This window comes from Ovis aries, chromosome 8 (assembly GCF_016772045.2).
Source record: "Ovis aries strain OAR_USU_Benz2616 breed Rambouillet chromosome 8, ARS-UI_Ramb_v3.0, whole genome shotgun sequence".
Classification (NCBI taxonomy): Eukaryota; Metazoa; Chordata; class Mammalia; order Artiodactyla; family Bovidae; genus Ovis; species Ovis aries.
The window spans coordinates 85,504,208-85,522,862 of NC_056061.1; the positions used below are offsets into that span (position 1 = coordinate 85,504,208).

Sequence of the window (18,655 nt, forward strand, 5' to 3'; positions counted from 1 at the left end):
TCTGATCTTATGAGGCTTACAGACTCTTGGAATATAGACAGATAGATGGCAGCATAGAATGTGGGACAAAAATGTAACGATACCTGTAATAATGCAGGTGAAGTTTTGGCCTGTCAGCAGAGAAATGATGAGAGGAAAGGCCAGGCAGTTCTTGATGGACTTAAGGAGTGGTCAACAATGTGCAGAGTTAAACAGAGTAAAGAAGGAATAAAAGTCTGCACTTAATAATCAGATGCGGGGCAGTTCTGGGAACTGATCAAATTCGGGCCGGTCATGAGAGTGGGCATCTGCGACACAATGGGCCTGAAACCACAGGATGGACGAGATCGTCCCTCCAAGGAAGCACTGGTCCAGGGGCCCGCTGACCTGACTTCATCACAAAGCTTCGTCATCATCAGGGTGCGAGGGGAAGTGTTTCTGCTTCTCTAAAAGGAGTCAGCCAGATGCTGCATTGGTGTCGTAGTGAAGTGTGCATAAGTGTGTGTGTGAATACATGTGTGAAGTATGTATAAGTGTATGTGATGTGGTGTGTGTATATATGTATATATATATACATGTTACTAATGTATATCTGTATTTTAACAAAATAACAATAATAAAGCATTTAAGATTTCTAAGTATTTGTGTTCAGGCTACAGTCCAAAGTGTTTTTCATATATTAAACAATTTTCACAGCAAATAAAACAGAGATACAATTATCTCAGTTAACAGATGTCCCCTAGTTGACATAAAGGGGAAGTAGGGAAGTGCCTGGGACCAGAACCCAGCAGCCTAGCTCCAAAGTCATTGTTCCAAGCTCACACCTTGCTCCCTCCCAACCACACCTTATTTTAATCCAGCATTTACCACATGCCAGGCTCTGATAAGCACTTAATATCCACATATCATTTAACCCCTACAACTCTCTACTTTGGAACATTAGGCAGCTGTGGCCAGGTTGCTTCTTTCTCTTTATCTTTCCCCCCAATGAAAAATAGTTTTAAATGAGAAGTTTCACATTAAATGTTACCCCTGTGGTTTCTGTTGGCTCAGTACAAGCTTGGGTGGCCCTCCACCCCAACCACCACCACTGCTAACCACTGGCAGGAGCAGGATCCTGTATGTGGGCCCTAACTCTCCCACCTTCCGCGGTCCTCACCAAGGCCCACTGCCTGCATCTGACTCAGTTTGTACTTCACCTGTCTGAGCACCGAGGCTTTTTGGGCACATGACCCTCAGGTCAGCAGGTCTGTGCGGTAAAGAGGAGGAGACACAGAGCTTAGACGATGAGCTCACCCGACTTGGTTCAGCCCCTCATCCACCACGTGTAAGTTCCCGTTTTCTTAATCTCCTTAAGCCTCATTTTAGTCAAATCTAAAGTAGGGTTACTAATAGCACTTAACTCAGAGTGTTATGAAATAATTAAATAAGATGCTGTATGAAAAGAATTAAGCTTAGAATTCAGTAATGAGTTTTTATGCTGTCTTTTATTAAGAGCCATTGGAAGCCGAGGCAACCAGGACTGGAGTCCAGATCAGAGGCACAGAAGAGGCTGTGGACTGCACTGAGAAAGGCTTGTGGTACAGGAGAGAACCAAGTTTAGAGCAGCCCATTATCCAGACAGAAATACTGTCTGATGACGCCCAGAAAAAGGTCTACTCCAGCGGGTGCCAACAAACCCAGGCATCCTTTGTGGATCTGCCTCCCTGCGTGGGCCCCCTGTGGAGCCGAAATGCTGTATCGTGATGGAGCTTTGAATTACATTTGTGAGTGATCCCATTTTCGCAGGCTTGCGTCAGCGAGCCACGATTTCCTGATTAATGAGTACATGCTTCAGGTTCTTTCACAGCACTCCTTTACCACCTGTCTGCCAAGACACCACAGTAATCTAGACCCTTGGCTATGAACCCTATATATATAGTTGAATAATTAACCACTTTGCCGGCAATCTGTCACCATACTCAGTCCCAGTGATAAACAGCTATAGGGATAAGAAACAGTCTTAAAACATCCCTTTATGCGTGGCCTCTGTGACGCTTTGCCTTTGTCCTGTAGCCTGCAGAACAAACTCTAAAGGCACTAACCACCACTGGGGCCTGACGGGTAAGGCAGTGCAGCCCTGCGCGTCAGCCCCTGCTGCCGGCAGAGTTCTTTCTGCTCTGGCGCATCCTGGGCTCTGTCTCAGCACTAAGCTGATCAGAATGTCCTTCAATCTCTTAAAGACATCAGCATCCACGTCATTTTAGCCAAATTCTACACCGTATCATGCTGAGGCCTCGAACCACTGTGCCAGTGTTTTTATATCGGAGGTTGGCCGGCAAACCTTTTCTCTAAAGGGCCAGAGAGTAAACATGTCTGGCCATGCAGGCCTTGCAGTCTTATGTCGACACGGCTCAACCCTGATCCAGGCCACAAGAACACTGTACAGACAACATGCACAGACATGGGAGGAGCCACGGGTCAGAACTTTATGATGATGCTGGAATGCAAATTAGTTTCCCAACCACTTAAAACCATACAAAACTTTCTCAGCTTGCCGATGGTACAAAAAGAGCAGAGGCCACAGTGCATCGTGATTTCCAACAGGATTTTATATGCATACTGGTCCTGGATCCACAAGTTCCTGTTCATTTCTTTATGGAGGTATGACTTACCTCAAGTGCGCCAACCTTAAAATAAACAGTCTGATAAATTTTGACATAAGCATACAACCATGTTCGTATCACACAGGTCAAGATACAGTTTTGCCAACAGAACGCACTGGTCATAGCAAACAACCTCTTCCAACAACACAAGAGAAGACTCTACACATGGACAGCACCAGATGGTCAACACCAAAATCAGATTGATTATATTCTTTGCAGCCAAAATGGAGAAGCTATATATAGTCAGCAAAAACAAGACCAGGAGCTGACTGTGGCTCAGATCATGAACTCCTCATAGCCAAATTCAGATTTAAATTGAAGAAAGTAGGGAAACCCAATAGACCGTTCAGATATGACCTGAATCAAATCCCTTATGATTATACAGTGGAAGGGAGAAATAGATTTAAGGGACTAGATCTGATATACAGAGTGCCTGAGGAACTCTGGACTGAGGTTCATGACACTGCACAGGAGACAGGGATCAAGACCATCCCCATGGAAAAGAAATGCAAAAAAAAAAAAAAAAAAAAGAAACTTCAGATACCATTAATCATTGCAACCACATGGAAGGCAAATTTCCGGTGATGTGTGATATCTGATGAGAAACCCCGAAAGGCAACCTGGGAACACACATTCCTTTTTCTGGGTAGGCTGCCCACGCCACATCTCCTTACCTGGGCCAAGGTGAGCGTTGCTTGTTGGCAGGTGCTACACCGCACCCTGAGCTTTCCCGGCTGCACTCCTTGACACGGGCCTTTGCAGTAGACATAAAAGCTGTTGTAGGTCGGTTTACCTGCTGGGAAAACAGGCAGAGAGAGCAGTCAGTCAATGCAGAATCCACATCGAGACTTAACTCCTCCTGAATATTTTGAGACATTAGTAGTATAAATGTTACAATGAAGATCCAACAATTAAAATTTAGAAAATGCAGGTCTTTGCTCAAAAGAGAGACACATTTTTCCTTCTTGCCAAGAGCCCTATGACTTACTCAGCAAAGCAGCAAGCAGCTTGCTGCTGGGAGAGATGGCTAAGGGTATCTGCAACACAAGGAAATTAATCGCATACTGCACTGTTGACATTTTTAAAAGGATGAGGATGTAAGACCATTTGAAATTTAGAGGCCCCTGCTCCCGAATTTTATTTCATGCAGCTCTACCCAGTCTTGAAGGCTTCTGATTTTTCCTCTTAAACCTTTAGCCCACTTCTCATGATTTGAATGGCATCATGACAGTTTGCTGAATTACCAACGAAGACTTTCCAACACAAAGTCACACACAAAATAAAACACAAGCCCTAAAGGGCTTAGCAGACTCAGCAATCCTGTGTGGAAATGGGTGCTTTGCGTTTCATGAGTGCCCTCTGTCTAGACAAATGTCATTCAAAGAATACATGCAAAAGCTGCAGAAACATTTAGAAAAAGATAATCTCTGATCATTTCTCTCAAATACCCCCATACAGGAGAGTATCAGCCGGTAAACTCGGGGAAGTTTCTTTTGAATCGTTTACCTCTATATCTACAAAAGCTAACTGTATCCGGACACACTTACCAGTAAAACAACCAACTTCCAAATTTCTTAAAATTACTAAATAGTCCTTTTGATCTTAACTTCACTTCTTAATAGGTGGGATATCATAAAACACCATGGCATCAGGATTTGTTTAAAATTTTACTATTAGCATTAAGAACATCTAGAAATTACGAATAATAAACATGGTTGATCATTAAGAACAAAAACCTTGAGACATTCAAACACGTGTGGCTTAGTAAAAACAATTAGTACAGAAAATCACGAGAAAACAGAAACCATCCTGAAGACTTATGCAACTCCGTTTGCTTTGCTACCTTCCAAAAAGGGGCTCTGCAGACATATTCAAGTCTCATTTGTCTAGTAGCCATCTCTACTAATATTATAGGTGACAACACACTGTAAAATGTAAAGCATGGTTAAGATGTCAAGTTTTATAATTATTTTCTGGGAATATACTTCGTAATTATGAATTATGGGATTAATATTTAGCTTCAATGTGAAAGGACAGATGAATTACACATATATATTTGCAAAGATATGAGGTTAGATTTTCCGAACTGGGTTATTTTCAAATATTTTTTGATACTGATTTCTAACATAATTCCACAGAGATAAGATAACAGACTCTATATGATTTGAATACCTTTAGACCATGAAAATTTTGTGCCTCGTTGTATATCCCTGGGTATGTTCCAGTGTCTCCTAGCCTAAGGGAACTTGAATAGAATTTGTATTCTGCTGTTGCGTGACTATCATATAAACCTTAATTATATTGAATTGGTTCACAGTGCTTTTCAGTTCCACTGTGTTGTTATTATTGTTTAGCTGTTCAACTGTGTCCAATTCTTTGTGACCCCATGGACTGTAGCCTGTCAGGCTGCTCTGTCCATGAGATTTCCCAGGCAAGAATACAGGAGCGGGTTGCCATTTCTTCAAGGGATCTTCCCAAACCATGGGTCAAACCCAAGTTTCCTACATGAGCAGGTGGATTCTTTACCCCTGGGCCATCAACGAAGTTTTCAAGTCTGCTATATCCTTCTAATACTCTGTATATTCATTCTAGCAACTTTTGAGAGTTTGATATTGAAATTCCAACTAAAATCTTAATTTATCTAATAAAAAATAGTTGTAATATATAGAACTTTATATAACCCTCTTCCGTATTTTCCAAGTCTCTTGTAAATGTGTTATCATACTTTCATAATTTCTAAAATAAAAAAGAAGAAAAATGTAAAGCATGATAAAGATGTCGTTTTATAATTTTATCATTTACTAGCAACGTATTTCATAATTATTAATTTCCAGAGATTAATATTAGCTTTAATGTGAAAAGGAAGATGAACTATTTGTAGTGATATGAAACTATGATTTTTGAGACTTCTTTGCAGCTTTAGTGCCTTATTGCACAAGATATTCAAGTCTATGAATATTATATAGCTATTAGCAAATACAACAATGACATGACATGTATTCTTAAAGTTTTATGTACATCATAAAATGCAACAGACAGAACCATATACTAAAGTTATCGAAGTACCTTAACAACTGACAGAAGATCACGAGAACTCTGGCAATTTTCATGTGTACTATGACAAGAGTAGTGGAGGAGGAAGGAGGCTTTATCGTTGAAAATTCTATCAGCAATATAAACAAAATCAACTTATAATTTTCATAACCTACTGTAAAGGTTAAACCAAAAAAGAGGAGGGGCAGGAGGGAGGAAGAAACGAATGAAAAAAGAAACGCTTACAGAGGAGGTGGGGCGGGGTGCAGGGACACCAGCATTGTTGCAAGCGCACATTAGCAAGGACTTGACAATAGTAACTGAAGCGTCTCAGAAACTGCAGGGAACTAAATGATTTTTCTCTCTCCCTTAGGGCAAGAGCAACGTTCGCAGAGTTGTTTCAGCTAATGACAGAGCCAGGCAGAATCTGAAGGCTGGGACCCCCACCTCTGTGCACTACAACCTTCACTAAAGTCCTTGAGAAGTTAGGCAGAAAATACTGCATGCCCACGCCAGTGCCCTAGAAGCATACAAGATGACATGCAATCTATTACACGGCGCTTCTCAGAGCCAGCACAAGCTGGGGATTAATAGCAGTCGAAGGAAGGATCAAGGTCAGGCCAGTCTTGGCCAGGGCACTTTTCAAGCTGTTGCCTCGACGTGGTCAAGCAGCTGGGCCTTCCGGGAAACCTTGAAAGCCCTTTTTCAGGACGGCTTCCCCACCTAGTTAGCTACATCACACCATTCCAAGTTGGCAAGCTTCTCTGTGGCACGCTGAGGTCTGGAGTGCACAGGACAGAAATAAGCACAAATGACACCCTCACCATCTTCTGGGCAACATTCCCATCGGCTGGATGGAAGTAGATAAGGTAGAGACTGGAAAATGGAGCCATAACCCCTAAAGCAGCAAGGCAATGGGAACAAGGACCCCCAAAACGCTTCTCTACTATACAGCTGCCTCCGGTTGATGACATGAATCTTCCCCTCTCTTACTTCTTTTTGAATCTAATTTTTTTCCTCTACTAATCAACTCTGACAGATTGCAAACTCTTCACTGTCCAAAATAATCAAAGGACTTGTGTTTGTTTCATCGATTTCCCTCTTTACATATAATAAGTTTTCAAACCTGGAGATATTTCAAAAATCTTACAAACTATCACCTTCCCTGCAATTCACTCATTGTGAACATTTTCACATATTTTGAGTGCGCCCTGTGTGTGTGTGTATGTGTGCGCGTGCATAGACCTAAGCACACCTATACTGCACATAAACAGTACTTTTTGGCTGAATGACTTATAATTAAGTCGCAGACATGATGCTACTTCACCCCTAAATTGTCCAACCGCCTAAAAACAACAGAGTTTCTAGAGTGATTTTGTTGTTTCGGCTGTTCTGTCTGACTGATGGGGTGTATTTCAAGTCTGCCTTACAGAACATGAGGGTGGCTTGCAAGCTGTTTCAAGGTGTCAAACCAAAGTATCAGGGAATCTGTAGTCAGACCATGTTAGGTGCTGCCAAGTTGAGGTGGTCCTCTTGCTGCAGAGTGTGAAGACAGGACATGCTGGGCACAGCACATCCCTGACTTTATCAGACTTCAGCAGAGTACCTTTTCTGGAGCATCTGGTGTTAATGTATTTCTCAGGAAAAAAAAAAAAAATTGGAGGAAGGATGTAACCACTGTGTAGGGCTTGATCAACAGCAAGCCCAAGGGCAAAAGTTTATGAACACAGAGTTATTAGACACCACTGCTGAAGAGCCTGCTGACAATTAAGCTCACCCCTCCACCCCATCAATAAACTTACATAGTTATCTTGTCAGGAACCAGAAGGGTGGGTCTGCTGATGTAATTATTTCACAGTTTACTCATTTCATACAGATGTTCTTTTTTTTTTTTTTTTTTTCCTGAAGAGATGTTATTGGAATGTTCCAGGGTGAAATACTGGAGTGGGTTGCCATTTCCTCCTCCAGGGCATCTTCCCGACCCAGGGGTGGAGTCAAGATCTCCTGCATTGCAGGCAGACTCTACTGCCTGAGCCGCCAGGGAAGCCCTAGTTAACGTGCAGGCCTGTTAAAGTGTGAGTCGCTGTGTCCATTCAGAGCATCCGTAGGCTTCCTTGTGCCAAGTCGCTCAGTTGTGTCTGACTCTTTGCAAACCCCTAGACTGTAGCCCACCAGGCTCCTCTGTCCATGGGATACTCCAGGCAAGAATACTGCAGTGGGTTGCCGTTTCCTTCCCCAAAGCCTTTTTAGCATTGTCATTTTATCATTATCTTTAGGTTTTCTCTCCCAGTTTGGTTAACATTACGCTTCCTCAAGTATTTTCTCTTATTTTCTTTTCTTGGTTTCTTGGTCCCCCCAAAAAATGCCAAACACACATTAACAATATTCATTACTCTTCCAGTAAAGTCCCTACTCGAAAAGAAGGTATATTATTTGCTTTGGTGTTTTGAAAAAACAGCCTAATATGCAGTTTTCAGTTTTAGTGTATTTTAGATGATGGGCTTATGGCCTGAAGATGTTGTTTTTATAAGATAAATAAATGCTTAAGAAAACTCATTCCGATTCTGACGAACACATTTGATTGACCTCAGAAGTTTCTGTCACTGGTTGTCATAGAGAAATAAAGAGTTTAATTGCCTGGATAATTTGTTTTCTGGGGGGGAAGAGAAGTGAGTTTTCTCGTACTTTATACCTAGGTAAGATAATGTTCAGTATCTATCCACTATAAAGCCGCAGGAGCATATGTGACTTAAAGGTATTTTTATCACACATGAGCTTATTAAAACATCAAGCAGATCAAGCTGCTGCTGAGAACTTTCTGCGGGCATGAAAGTGTGAACCAACCGGAACTCTCGCACACAGTAGCCACAAGGACCTACTGAGAAGCTGGCTAGGAACTATTAAGAAGCCACTGATTTATAAGTAAATGAACAATCTACATTAGCATAGCCATGTGTGGGTAACATCTAAAGCGGAGAGCACAGAATTGTAACACTGATGTAACACTGATGTCTTGTTCCCTCTCGCCCTCCCTTGTTAGACACACAGATGGCAATGCTAAGAAGATTCTTCGGTCACATTGAGAAGTGCAGTAGCCAGCTGTTAAGGGTACTGACATGAGGACAATGAAGTCCGGAGAGAGGAGGGTGGGAGCGGGAGGTCTGAACTTGAGACTCAGAGGGAGCACAGAGACGTGCGGAGAGACAGTGACAGAGACAGGACCAGGCTTCTCCTCGTCTCCTCCTCCACACGCCCCCGTGTCCGACACCCCCGTGTGTACTGCTCACCCTCTGCCCGTCTCCACTGATATCACCACCTTGGAAATCTGACCCACATATTCAAGATGCAGTTGGAATGGCATTTCCCATAAAAAGTCTTCCCTTGATTTCTCCTGAAGTAAACGATATTTCCCTAAATAATCAGGAAAAGTAAGAAAGACCACCCAACTAAGTCTTGTCACTTTTACACCGTAGACTTGTCCAAACATCAGAAAACCAGCATCTAAGAAGAAGGAACGAAGCATCTTTCACAGACTTCATCAGCTCTCCCCCGGCACCCAGCCTGGCAGCAGTACTTTCAGCTTCTGCTCTCCGGCCCCTCCTGCTTTGTAAACACTGGGGATATGTACTATTGCTGTCTGCACCACTTAGCTGCATTGATCTGCTCTAACCTGCCACGCTCAGTTCAGCCCTTCCTTGAGTCCCTTAGGGAGTAACCCAATCCTGTTGGGCTCCTACTATCCCAGTGTGGAATAGATCCGTGACCAGAGTTTCTGAACCCACGACCTTGATCCCACGATAAGGATCCAGGGCACAGAGAATCTCCTGTCCCCAAATTTGCCAGAATTCTTGCTCTTATATTTTTGGGTGGTGGTCCTTCTGCCTGTGCTCACCCAAATGCGCTGAAATATATTCCCTGGTAGCTCAGACAGTTAAGAATCTGCCGGCAACACAGGAAACCTGGGTTTGATCCCTACCTCGGGAAGATCCCCTGGAAAAGGGAATAGCTACCCACTCCAGGATTCTTACCTGGAGAATCCCAAGGACAGAGGAGCCTGGCAGGCTGCAGTTCACAGGATTGCAACGCTTTCACTTTTTTTTCACATGACTTGTGTGAAAGTCGTGAAGGCCAGCAAGCTATCTTTGCACAATTCATTTCTCCTCATGCTGGCCTGATCCTATCCATTAGTTCTAGTTTGAACAATGCATATTGAACCAATTTAAGGCAGTTCCATATAAAGTCCATCCAGTGCATATTCCTGGAATCATCTCTTCTGCATGAAATCTTCTGTGGATCATCAGAAACACGGAGGACATGCGCACTCCAACCTAATGAAAACTGGAAGAAGAATCTTGCCCGCAAGTCTCTGTGCACTTGTCCCACCTTTCCTATCATCACAACTCCTCTGCTTCACTTTTCCAAATGACTTGGCAGCTCCTTAAATTTAGTCAGCATTCAATAAATGTTCATCAGATGTCTCATATTTCACACAATGTGAAAGTTGGAGCAGGTATGATGGCATCAGAGTGAAATTCATATTAAACAGAATGTGTGCTTATGTGCATGCTCAGGCATGTTCGACTCTGCAACCCTTTGGACTGCAGCCCACCAGGCACCTCTTTTCATGGGATTCTCCAGGGAAGAATACTGGAGTGGGTTTCCATTCCCTTCTCCAGGGAATCTTTCCAAACCAGGGATTAAACCCATGTCTCCTGCATTGCAGGCGTATTCTTTACCTGCAAGAGCCATCAGGGAAGCCCCCAAAATCAAGTAGCCATGATTATCAAATAGCTAGAATAACTTTCCACCAGCCAAACTTACTGGATTAGATTCAAACATCCTTCACAATATTAGCATATTGTATTTTGAATAAATAATATTATCTTAACATCACAAATTATTAGTATGATAAATAAAAGTAAAACAAAATAGAATACTGAAAAAGTTTATATAGAATTTAGTATAATTGAATGTTAAGTGAAAAAAAACCTGCATTCTGAAAGTTTATAAGTAGAACTACTTTAAAGGAGGACAGTTATTACACATAAACACTTTTACTTCAATCCTTATCCAGTGGGTTACTACACCCCACTGAATCCAACCACATCATTCCACACTTTTTTAACAAGCCATCCTCTTAGCTCCTGCAGAGTAACCAACGTGATGCTGTACTACAAACAACTTCCAATTATACAACCTTCCACCCAGTGTACGTACTTTTAAAACATGTTTAGCAATCTCTAAGGAGGCTCTACCCTTGAAGTTATAACTTAATTCTCAATTTTTGTGCTAGGGTATTTTAAATTAATGTATCTGCCACATAATTTCATCTGGTGAAGCAAAATCTGCTGATTAAAGCGAATGTCTCTGCCTGGGTTTTGTGGCTGTTGTTGCTGCCAATTTATTTTTTCATTATTCATTTTACTAGTAATAACCAAACCTCTACTGCCAAGAGAAAAAATATAGAGTGAAGTATACTTTAAGAAATAGTTTTAAATAAATAACCAGGATTGAAGCCAAGCAGTGTAAACCCAGATATGAACTTGGGCAGGAGACAGGTAAGGTGGATCCTAGAAAAGTCTCAACTCTTCACTATGTTGAGTGAAGGTCAGTAACTCAAATTTAGATGGAAGTAACTGTGGACACTGCCGTCTCCGGGGTCGCACAGAGTCGGACACGACTGAAGCGACTTAGCAGCAGCAGCTGTTGACACTGCAGAAGTCTGTGTACAGTTTCCTCAGAAGATAATCTCTGTACTTGAGGACGTGTCCATCTAGGTCAGGTTAAGCCTTGTGTTGTCACCTTTGGCAAATCAACTGACTCCCAATGCTGTTTTCTTACCTGCAAACTGGAGATGGTGATAGCACCTAACTCACAGGCTTTTGTAAGAATGTTTGAAAGAATAATACAGGTGAAACCCTCCACGCAGTGTCTGATATATGTTAGCTATTTTCATTTGCTGTCAAGAAATATGGACCCTGAGTTATTCCCAGGTACTCCTGCCTGTGAGCACTTCATAGCCTGGATTCCTCAGTGACCACTGTCCTGCTGTTATAAATGAATCACCATTTATATTCTTACACACAATTTCCATGTTAAACCTACAGCTTAATTTTTAGAAATATCAGAAGTATAATTCTTTTCAAAACTGCATCAAAAACAACTGAAGTCCTTTACAATGAAATATTTAATAATATAATGGAATATGAACCATAAACTATAGTGGAAAGTCCTTAAATTGATTTAAAGCTTACTAGAGTTTCATTTCTTTTCATAAATCACTATTACTGTGCAAGCAATACAGGTGGATTGTACAAAAATTATTAGCAGGCATGACAATTGTAAACAATGATATGGGTCTCTTCTAGTGGAGAACATTCTCAAGCTGGTTAATGCACTTAAAAAAAAACAGGCATTTTCAGAAAATAAAAACAGCTTTATAATGTGCAGTTTGTAAAAGGGAATTGAAGCAGATGCACAGTGGATTGCAAAAACCTGCTTACATTACTGCCTATTCTTCACTGAAAGGTAAGCGTGATCATCACCACTTTAGAAATGAGGAAACACAAGCTCAGAGAGGTAGAGAGCCACCCCTGCGACAGCGAAAAGGTAGTCAGACATTTGCATATGAGTTTTCCTGATTACAAACCTACACTTTGCTCTCAACTATGCAACAATTACCTTGACTAGGGTGCCGATTATTGCTCAATACCGTAGAGGACTGATTCAACGGCTCTCAAAAGTGGCTCTTGAACACAGGTTGGCAATTAAGGCCCATGGCCAGCGATCACTAACTGCTCTAGCGTCAGTCTCACCACCATACTTCCCTCATTCAATCAGCAGTAAAACTTTCATGGAAATTTCCATGAACGTCTCATGGCACTGGCATTCAGCAAGAATATGCAGATACAAAAATTATCAACCAAGAAAGGTAGAACTCATTTTGAAGAGGTAGCACATATTCTAAGATTGTACTTTACAGCAAGAAATGGTAATCTATGGCATAACATTAGAATCAATAGACTTTCGTATTTATTTTTATAGAAGTGATGCCTTTCTTGATATTCCAAAAAAGACTTTAAACTGTCCTCATTCTCAGCGTTCTAAATGTCAGTGAAACCTGTAAAGAAAGGGAATGCCCAGGGAAATGACATTGACTAGAGAGCAACACGCAAGGTGTGACCCTCCCTACTACCACTTTTCCACCGTATTTTACTCACAATATGTATTTTGGTATAAATACTTCATACAAGTAGAATATTTCCAATTTCACTACAACTGTTAAATATCTTCTTACAAATTCCAATGTTTCACGTGTCCTATTTTACCTTATCAAATGATGAGACAAAATACTTAATGTTAATAAATCTGATCTTTCTCCATACTGATTTCAAAAGGTCTTCTGTGGTAACTGTAATTCATAAACTCTCTACTACTCCTTAAAATACGAGGAAAATGAGTTTTCTTCAGGGACATGGTGATTTGCCAGAAATGTCAGATGATGTCATCATGCTGAAGGAAAAATATAAAATTCCTGTCTTCTGCTAATCAAGGCTGATAATCCTGTGAACTCCGTGTCAATGGCTCAGCAGGTAAAGCATCCGCCTGCAAAAGACACAGGAGACACAGGTTCCATCCCTGGGTTGGGATGGTTCCCTGGGGGAGGGAATGACAACCCTCTTCAGTAGGCTTGCCTGGAGAATTCCATGGACAGAGGAGCCTGGTGAGCTCTAGTCCAAAAGGTCGCAAAGGGTCAGACACAACTGAGCACTGTGCAGAGGCACTAAGAGAGCACGGCTGACCCATTCTGGCCGAAACGCTCTTCACAGCCACTCTAGGACCTCAGGGCCACTACAGGCATCTTCAAGGCTTCCCAAATCAAAAGGCCTCCGAGGACCCATCTAAGTGCAGCTCGTCTGGCCCAGTTCAGAGGCCCTTCTCTCCTACAAGCATCCTGTCTGTATCGCACAGACACTCGTCCTCTGCAGGGGCGGATTTGTTTCAACCAGATCCCAAGCCGCTAAGGGCAGGGGTTACATACAGCTGTTTCATTTCCGTTACCCATCTCCACTTTCGACCTAGAATAGTGTCCTCCGCGGAGATACGAATCCTGCTGCTAAGTCATTTCAGTCGTGTCCGACTCTGTGTGACCCCATAGACGGCAGCCCACCAGGCTCCCCTGACCCTGGGATTATCCAGTCAAAAACACTGGAGTGGGGTGCCATTTCCTTCTCCAATGCATGAAAGTGAAAAGTGAAAGTGAAGTCACTCAGTCGTATCCGACTCTCAGCGACCCCATGGACTGCAGCCTACCAGGCTCCTCCGTCCATAGCATTTTCCAGGTAAGAGTACTGGAGTGGGGTGCCATTAATCCTACTCATGGTCAAATACCTGAGAAACTGGTGAGATCAGGTTAACTAATTTGAACTTGAGATGCACAGTAGGGCCACTGGGCTTATGCCACAGGTTACAGAAACGCCTGCTACCTTCTGCAACTGCCTCACCCCAGAGAAGACGCAAATCTTGCTTTCAGAATGCCACAGAAGCCAGCCCAGGCTTCTCACCATCTCTGTAAAAGAAAACTAAACTTAGAGAAAGCTGAAGATTTATCAAGAGAGAAAATGAAGACATTACTGTATGATTTCTTGGGAAACAGTTAAGAAAGACCTAAAGAAATTTCTGAACTTATTTAAAACTTGTCTGTCTAAGATACCAGGTTGCTTGGGGGAGGGGAAGAATAGTGATAAAGAGGCAGAATGTAGTTATAAGGAAACAAAAGAATATTATAAACCTATAAAATTCCTTCCCTCAAGGATATTAACATCAAACAAAAAAATATTTTAGTAACAAGAGAAAATCATAAAACATAACCAAGGCAATTTTTATCCTAACCTTTTTATAATCTATGAATAGCTCTTGAATGGATTTATACAGACCTAAAAGGGTAGCTAACAAGTGTGTATGCAGCAGGAAAGAACCCTAGTATTCTTAGAGAGAGAGAGAGAGACAGAGAGTGTGTGTGGGTGTGTGGATGTGTGTGTGTGTGTGTGTGTGTGTGTGTGTGTGTGTGTGTGTCTGACTCTGCAACCCTGTGTGGTGTAGCCTGACAGGCTCCTCGATCCATGGACTCTCCCGGCAAGCATACTGCAGTGGGTTGCCATGCCCTTCTCCAGGGGATCTTCCCGACTCAGGGATCGAGCCTGGGTCTCCTGTGTTGCAGATGAATTCTGGGAAGAGAGAAGAATAAATCCGAAGAGTAGGGAGAATACACACTTCTAACACAGAGACTTCTGTCTTGAAAGATCTTTGATTTTCAGTTGCTGAAATGATCCACCGCACACTCCCACGATTCTGTCTCCCATCCAGGTGCATCTGGTCACACATCCTCAGAAGATGGAGGAGGACCTCTGTCCCGATCAGAGCCACCTGCTCAGTGCTATTGGGAAGCCACCCCCAGCCAGCCCCTAATATCTCTCCCCAGAGCTTCCTTCAGGTCTTAGGGATCACAGCACAGACACTTTATGGAAATCAAGGTGTTAGGAGAAACCTCCGAAACCCTTTGAAAAGGGGTGGATAAAACAGCCCATTATCTAAGAGAAGGCAAGTTCAGAGGTGGAGAAAAACCAACACGCAGTTTGCGGCTTCTAACTCTGCTCAGGCTGGTTTTACCTTCACTGTCTGGAGCCTTGGTACCTGGGGAATCCTAGGTGTCCCCTGGCTTGATTCACAGAATCTCAGTCCCTGTAGACAGACAAGTCAGAAACCTGGTTTGCCCCCTCACTACTAAATCTCAAGAGGCGCCATCAGAAATGTTCCAAAGCTTTCTCTCTCATCTCCTTCTAAGGGCCCCATGCTGACTGAGGCCTTTTTTACTATTCAAGAGTCTCCCAGGAATTCTCTCATCCTCTATCTTCCTCTCTTCCTAACCAAGAAACTTCCAAACTGCTAAGAGAATTCTCCATAAAAACACATTGTGCCATCTACTGAAACAAAACAAAACAAAGGACGGTACGAGCTTATGTTCACCTACAGCAGCAGCTTTCCACCGAAGGGGGAAATGTGTCACCCAGGGTCTCCAGGTTGGAGGCCAAAGGGCAGAAGGTAAGGACCTCTAATTAAAGTACTGGTTTTATCTTTGCAAAAAAAAATATTCATTTACAGTTTATATCTTTCTACAAAATATATTTCTATTATTCTCTACAGAGATATTTTGAATTACTAACCATTATAAAAGGCAACACTCCTAGAATATGGCACTAAAAATAATCATAAAAACTTGCTATTCACAGCTGGAATTCTTTTTTTAAATTTTATTTACGTATTTCCGTTTTCTGCCCCCTTTCTTTTCTTTTTATGGTGTTTGGCTTGTTGTAGGCTGTGCCACACAGGTGTGGGATCTTAGCCCCCAGACCAGGGATTGCACCTGGCCCCCCTGCATTGGGAGCACGGAGTCTTCACCACTGGGCCAACCAGGGCAGTCCTCCAGCTCAAGTTCTTCACTACAGCTCCTACAGCCCCTCAGGACTTTTCCCAGCCAAGGTAGCCAAACTTAATTACACTGTCTTCTGCAATACAGAAACCAAACCGCTTGTGACTTCCAAACCCTCAATCCTCAGGCCTCCACACCTGCGTTTGCCCTGGGATGCATCCACTTCGAGAGGAATTCCCAGTTACCTTTAAACTCGGTACCAAGTGTCCTGGAGAAGTCTTGCCTGCCCTTGCCCACAGGAGGCCATGTGAATGTACCACCGTGACAGCTTCAGCACTTGATTCCTTAGGCGTGCTCATTTGCAACTGGGGTTACAGGAGAGAAGAGCGTGGCAGCCTACAGTCCGTGGGATCACAAGGGGCGGACATGCCTTAGCGACTGAACCACCACCACTACTGCATATGCCTACTTACTTGGGGGACCCAGTCTTCTAAGCGTGACGACCCTGATTTTCCCGTCCTTGTATCTTAGAGCTTGACAAGCCACGAAGGAGTCGATAGTGCTGAGCCTCAGTGATCGGCTCGTGGGACAGACTAAAGAGAAACATGAAATAGTGAAAATGATTTGCGGAAGGGCTTCCCTTGGTGGCTTAGTTAGTAAAGAATCTGCCTGAAAAGCAGGAGACCAGGGATCGATCCCTGGGTTGGGAAGATCCCCTGAGTAGGGAATGGCAATCTGCTACAGTATTCTGGCCTAGGAAATCTCATGGGCAGAGAAGCCTGGCGGGCTAGAGTCCATGGGGTCGCCAAGATTCAGACAAGACTTAGTGACTGAACCACCACCACCATCACTTGATGGAATCTTTCTATTTTCCTTCAATGTCTGGTTCTCAGGCCTTCTTATTCCCTTGCTCTCGTCACTGTTGGTTGACTTGCCCACATTAGTAGGTGCTTTTGCCTTTATATTCTAAATGTCTGAACTTCATGATCGTTTCTTCCTTCTGCAGAAAAGCTCTCAAACCCTAATTACATCTGCATTCTGACAGCCGCAAATTAGATAAATATCTTGATTTACAATTAATTCCATTAGAAAAGCTTGGTTTAGCCTTTTCACTCTATTACTATAAATGAAATTTACCAAGAGTGATAAATGCAGATAAAATCTTTTTAATACAGCACCAGTTTCACTTATACTACTGGGAAACCAGCTTCTTATAGGATTGCCTGACACCCATATTTTCTACAACAGCTATTCATACGAGAAACAATTTGTTTTCTCTGCCTTTTCAAATGCAGGTAAACAGGCAATGTCGTCGTGGGCGCCGGGTAATAACTGTGTGTCGGGTATGTGTGAACACAGACCATCATCCGCTGTCCCTGTGACTCTCCCTCTCTTCCCCCCTCACTTCTGCTCTGGACCTAAGCAATTTCCTAGCAGGTAATTCTCTCCAGAACCTATCAGTTCTCCAAATTGCTTTCATATTAATTTTCCTAAAGTAAATCTTTGACCGGATCATTCTTCCTAAATGTCTCCTCATTACCTTTTGGATGAGATTCAGACACCTTTGCTTAATAAATCTGGCCCCTCCATTCTTTGTGTGAGACTGACTAATTCTATCTTCACCTTCCCCTACTGCTCATTTCTGGAAGCTAAATCAGGGCCTCACAAGACACACCTTTTCCTCCCTTTATCAGAATAGTTATCTAAAACTTGGAAACTAGGCAAAAAATGTGGAAAACTGACCCTTTGGATATTATGGAGGCAAAAGCCACACAGTCCATGGAATTCTCCAGGCCAGAATACTGGAGTGGGGAGCTTTTCTCTTCTCCAGAGGATCTTCCCAACCCAGGGATCAAACCCAAGTCTTCCGCATTACAGAAAGATTCTTCATCAGCTGAGCCATCAGGGAAGAACTTTTACCTGTACACCTTATATATTTTTGGGGAGAGAGATTATGAACGTCCTAACAGGGACCATCTCTCACACATACTCAATAAATACTCCAATCTATTTCTTCCCCTTTGCTGCTAACAACATTTAAACATGCACCAGTTCTCCCTGTTTCTAAAGGCCCTAATTCTCCTCTTCAGCCTTTTGGGGTCCAGATGTACTGCCACCACCTCCAGGAAGCCTTACTGACTCATCCGTCATATGTAAACCTTCTGCCCCTGCATCCCCATGACTTTAAAATTATATTTTTCTCTGGGTGCTTAAATCACTTTATAACCCACCATAAATCATAGATATTTTTATCAAACTTATTACACTTTAGATTTTTGAGGATGGAGAATACATCTCACTGTATCGGCCTTGTGTCAATGAAGAAAAAAAATGGCACGGATATGAAGGAAGTCAAGTAACTAAATTTGAAACTAACACCGTGGTAGGAGAAAGTTTTCTAGCTTGCAGAAGAAAACATCACAATACACTGACCCTGAAATAATTTCATCTCTGTGACAACACAGGACAAAAGTTCTTCCCGACCCACTACAATGACATGCATATTGACAAGTGTTTTTACGGTGCCAGGATTTTAAAATGAAATGTTTCTTAGCTTCTGTTACTTGGC

General features: G+C 42.6%; 1 protein-coding gene across 3 annotated transcripts in view; it reads right to left on the bottom strand.

Annotated features, from left to right (window-relative positions):
- The window catches only part of PRKN (parkin RBR E3 ubiquitin protein ligase), a 1,230,807-nt gene that overhangs the window by 796,996 nt on the left and 415,156 nt on the right, over positions 1 to 18,655 (bottom strand). For 2 of the 3 annotated variants that reach the window (XM_060419883.1, XM_027972639.2), the window contains exon 4: positions 3,299 to 3,420. In XM_060419883.1, the coding sequence (XP_060275866.1) occupies positions 3,299 to 3,420 (122 nt within the window). The remainder of the gene's footprint in view (positions 1 to 3,298; positions 3,421 to 18,655) is intronic. The other variant, XM_027972640.2, reaches the window with a different exon arrangement.